The 4,648-nt window shown below is 35.9% G+C and overlaps 1 protein-coding gene across 1 annotated transcript in view; it reads right to left on the reverse strand.

Annotated features, from left to right (window-relative positions):
* Window positions 1-2,837, reverse strand: part of med24 (mediator complex subunit 24) — a 20,715-nt gene extending 17,878 nt beyond the window's left edge. The window contains exons 1-6 of the mRNA XM_015050724.1: window positions 2,727-2,837; window positions 2,317-2,470; window positions 2,152-2,234; window positions 2,036-2,074; window positions 1,878-1,951; window positions 701-924 (exon numbers count right to left, since the gene is read on the reverse strand). Of these exons, the coding sequence (XP_014906210.1) occupies window positions 701-924; window positions 1,878-1,951; window positions 2,036-2,074; window positions 2,152-2,234; window positions 2,317-2,446 (550 nt within the window). The 5' untranslated portion in view covers window positions 2,447-2,470; window positions 2,727-2,837. The remainder of the gene's footprint in view (window positions 1-700; window positions 925-1,877; window positions 1,952-2,035; window positions 2,075-2,151; window positions 2,235-2,316; window positions 2,471-2,726) is intronic.
* Between the last annotated feature and the right edge of the window lie 1,811 nt (window positions 2,838-4,648).

Genomic DNA, 4,648 nt, shown 5'->3' on the forward strand with positions numbered 1-4,648 from the left:
AAAGCAAAGAGGAGGAAGATAAAAGCTTTAACAGGTTTATACCAAAAAAAAAAAAAAAAAAAAAAAAAGCCAATTTCTGAAAGAACAACATTCTCAGAGCAATAATTAAACCAAAACTGTATGAAAAATATAAACATCTGGTATCTAAGAAAAACAAACACTTTTTGTAACCATTAGGTTCTACCCAGAACTCTTCAAGAGACAGTTTAAGCCTAACCTGGTTAAAATTATGGAAAAAATAAAAGTAAAATAATAATAATAATAATAATCTCCTATTCAACTCCCTTTGCTATGAAATTATTAGCTGCTGACTCCAAAACATAAACATATCGGCCATACACTGTAAAAAAGATCTGAGCTTTCTCACGTTGGAAAGATTCTGTAGCTGCAGATGCATCCTTTGCTACAAATAGTCAAGCCTTCTCTAAACGAATGCTGTTACTACCTTTTAAGCCATAAAATGTTTCTTTTCTTATTTAAAAAACTTAATATTTTATTCATATGTAATTTTAATGCATTTCTAATACTGTATAAAATGAGCCTGAGTGAAATAACAAATCTGCAAAATGCACCAATTTTTTTTTTTTTTCATCAGAGTAATTGATTACTGAAATATTCGCCAGTTGCTGTCCTACTTGGAAGGACCAAAGACACGGTTTAGTGGTGTAGGTGTCGTCATGCAGCTAGCGGTTAGCGTCACCTGGATCTTCTAGCCGGGCGATGTGGACCAAAGCTTTGTTCTTGGTGCTGCTCATCAGGCCGTGCAGTCGCTCCTGGCAGGCTCTCAGGATGGCCTCGGTGCTGGCCGACGGCCCCAGCTCTCTCAGTTGGTCACAGTAAAATGCACAGCCCTGCAGCAGCCACACCACCACACCCAGCAGGGCCCGACACAGCCCGATGCACTCCTCGGCCTTCCCATGGCAGCTGAACGAGCAGCAAGCAGAAAACCAGCTGGATCATCAGTAAAGCCACTCAAGAAGGTTGTTTTCACTGAATTTAAAGAGGCAGCATTATGCGTTTTCCAGGCACACAGTGCCATTTTGTAGCACAATCAAGTAACTATGTTAACTTCAAGACACATATGTATTATGTGTCTGGAAAACACATAATACTACCTTTTTAAATTCAGTGAAAACAACCTTCTTATAAAAGTGATGTATATATCAAATGTGACTTAAAAGAAATTTTACTTTGTAATTCAACACCTTGATTTTGGGCCTCTGTCTCTTTAAGAAACTCCTGCTCTTTCTGAAACTCTGCCTTCAGGAAGTAATCCCAACATAGCTCCTCCATTAACCCTTTATCAACTTTTTTTTAAACCAGTATTACACTAAGAAGCAGCTCCTATGATGAAGTCAGCTGATGCACAGTTCCACCAGGTGTTTGCTAATTGCTGCTGGCTAGTCTGAAGGAACTGAGTGGAAGACGGCTGTTCCAACATGTGGACTTTGAATTTGTGATCAAATTTAAAGTCCATATGACCCACCCCTGATATGAAATACTATTAAAAGTTACTCCACATTGCACAAACATATGGATGCATATTTTCCTCTCATCTTTTTCTCATCTGTCCTCATAATTCCCCCGTCACCATCTCTGATATTCAGAAATCTGTGCTGCTACTCCTGTTCAAATTCAATTCAGATCAAAATTATTTTATTGATTCCAAAGGGAAATAAAATCACTTTTAAATTCAAATTATGTTTGAGCATTAAGTGGGTGCATTTACAACCGCAGTGAGTAAATGCACTTTATATTCTACCAAATATCAAATCCAAGCAGTCTGTTGTGATATTGCTGTGCTGATTGGAGATATTAAACTGTGCAGTTCTGATTTATATGTGGTGGCATTAACGTGATGTCAGTTGTGTACATACTTGAGACGATGGCAGAACATGTCCATTATCTCCAACAACGATTTGACACACAGCTCCCGGGAAAAGCCGTCAAACTGGAAGACATGTTGGTTAAGGAAACTGTGAAAACCCTCCAGTAAACATGATGCTGCAGTAGCATTTATCAGCCAGCCGTTTACCTTGCTGATGGCAGTGAGAACACTGGAATAAGACACCATCTACCACAAACAGGGAGACATTTAGAATTAGCAAAAAGCTGATTAATACTCTGTTTTTATGACTGTTCTTCCCGTACCTGTGAACTTATGGCATATTTGAGATAAGACAAAATGAGTGGGTTGGGAGATGGACCAATCATCGCCTGCTCCATCAGAGCCTCTGAAGCACACACAGAGAAAAAAACATTAAGAGAAACCGCCTATAAACGGACTCGGATGTAACGTCAAGTAAGCTAAAGAACCTGCGAAATTAAGGTAGTCCCATGTTGCCCCCTTTGGAAAGTTTTTCTTAATGTTGACTGCCCACTGGTAGTCACTCCAGCGCTCTTTCCAAGCCTGCAGAATGGCTTGTTTTAAATTCACCACCTTCATCCTGGTCGGAATGAACAGACACTCCTGGAACAACAAAAACACAAATTAAAACTCCACTTCTTACAAAGTATTCACTGTAAAAACCACTGCAGGTTTTCGCGAACCATTTACAAATTGGGCTATATGTTAGCATGTTAGCCGTTAGCTAGAGATGGCATTCACCAGTTTGAGAATTAGGTTTTAAAAATACATATATATATATATATATATATTACGTAGTTTAAAACATACAGCTGCTTCAACTACGGAGAAAATATCTCTCTCCTAATGTAACGCTTACCTTGCTTTATGACTTTTTTAAAGCATGAACGGGTTTTGTTTATACATCCAGAGCATCGCCTAATTCAATCAAGTGACGTCACCTAGGATTTTTAAAGACGCACGTCCTTATTCGTTGGTTTTCTGACAACTTCCGCATTGTTTTTCTTCTTCTTTTCTTTGTATTGAAATATAAGCTGACATTCCGCGTGACTGCCACCTGCTGGTCCCATCTGGAGCTTGGGATGTTGTTTTACAAACTACTAAATACTTTTCCATGGCACTAGATTTTATTAGAATATTACCGGGTATATCAACCCTTCTTGAATAACGATCTGCAGGTTTTTGTGTTGTAAATTAGAGCATTGTGGCTTCATAAACAACATCCTGCTTTCAAAGTGAATCTGAAGACTCAATCCTTTGTAAAGTTGAGAGAAAACATGGAGTCTAACATATATTGACCAGAATTATTACTAAATTTCTTAAATAAGAAGTGACAGGTAATCTCAAATATTTGCTGTGAAAATTACTACAAATGAGCCACATGTGTGAGAATTTACTAACCTCAAGTTGCTTTTCAAAATCTAAAAAAAATTTAAGATGAATTCAGTAATCAATAAAATACTTGGAACCACTGTTCCAGAGTCTATATCTCTCTTTTGTAAGGTGTCTGTACATACTATACTTTGGTTTGGGAAAGGTAACAACAATCATGGAATTGAAGGCAGTACAACAGATAAGAATTGGTCATTGGACCAGTTTCTCCTAAATTCTTCTGGATTGACTATACAAAGTTAATATTTTTGACCCGAAGATGAATCAAGCATTTTACTTGCAAGATCTTTTCCTACAAATTGCTGCAAATTGACCACCAAAAAATAAATGTATTTTTAGCTTCAAAGATATTTCCGCTAAATCATCCTGTAATACAGGAAGAGAAAAATGTTTTTATTGGAATATATTAAAGAAAGAAACACAAAAGCATAAATCTACGCAAGAAAACAATATAACTTTTAATCAATTAAAAGACATTCTCATTCTTTACTTCCAACCCATTTCTTTATATTAATATTTTCGTTACATTCCATCTACATGATTCTGCCAGGTGAGCATCTTCACTTGGCGACTGGTTGAGGAGGAATTTGTCAATGAGGTTCATTTGAACACAAGGTGTCACTCTTGACCAAGTTACTGGTCGCATGCGCCGCCTTGAAAAAGTATTCTAACAGCTTGAAGCCTTTGTGAGGTTTATGATGGTACTTGACGTGGACTGAGTAGAACATACTCTACAGTAAAATGTTTAGAACATAGGTTCTTTTTTAAATTCACTTCGTTTTTTGTTGTTTTGTTTTTTACCTGACTTATATCCATTGTTTTTAAAGGATAAAGAGGGAATTGAGTGACTAGCAAAGACACTCATGCTAGCTGATACAGCTCGATGTGTCTCTGTGGGATAATGAGCATAAAATAATCCACTTTGGATTATTCAAATGTTGCTGCCTAAGTTATTTTTTGAATACATTTTTAAGAACATTTGAGGAGATATATATATATATATATATATATATATATATATATATATATATATATATATATATATATATATACACACATACACACACACACACACACACACACACACACACACAGCTCAAAAAAATAAAGGGAACACTCAAATAACACATCCTAGATCTGAATGAATGAAATATTCTCATTGAATACTTTGTTCTGTACAAAGTTGAATGTGCTGACAACAAAATCACACAAAAATCATCAATGGAAATCAAATTTATTAACCAATGGAGGCCTGGATTTGGAGCCACACACAAAATTAAAGTGAAATGTTCCCTTTATTTTTTTGAGGTGTGTGTGTGTGTATATATATATATATATATATATATATATATATATATATATATATATATATATATATATATATATATA

Source organism: Poecilia latipinna, unplaced genomic scaffold, assembly GCF_001443285.1.
Source record: "Poecilia latipinna isolate Pla-1442-1.1 unplaced genomic scaffold, P_latipinna-1.0 Scaffold1007, whole genome shotgun sequence".
NCBI lineage: Eukaryota > Metazoa > Chordata > Actinopteri > Cyprinodontiformes > Poeciliidae > Poecilia > Poecilia latipinna.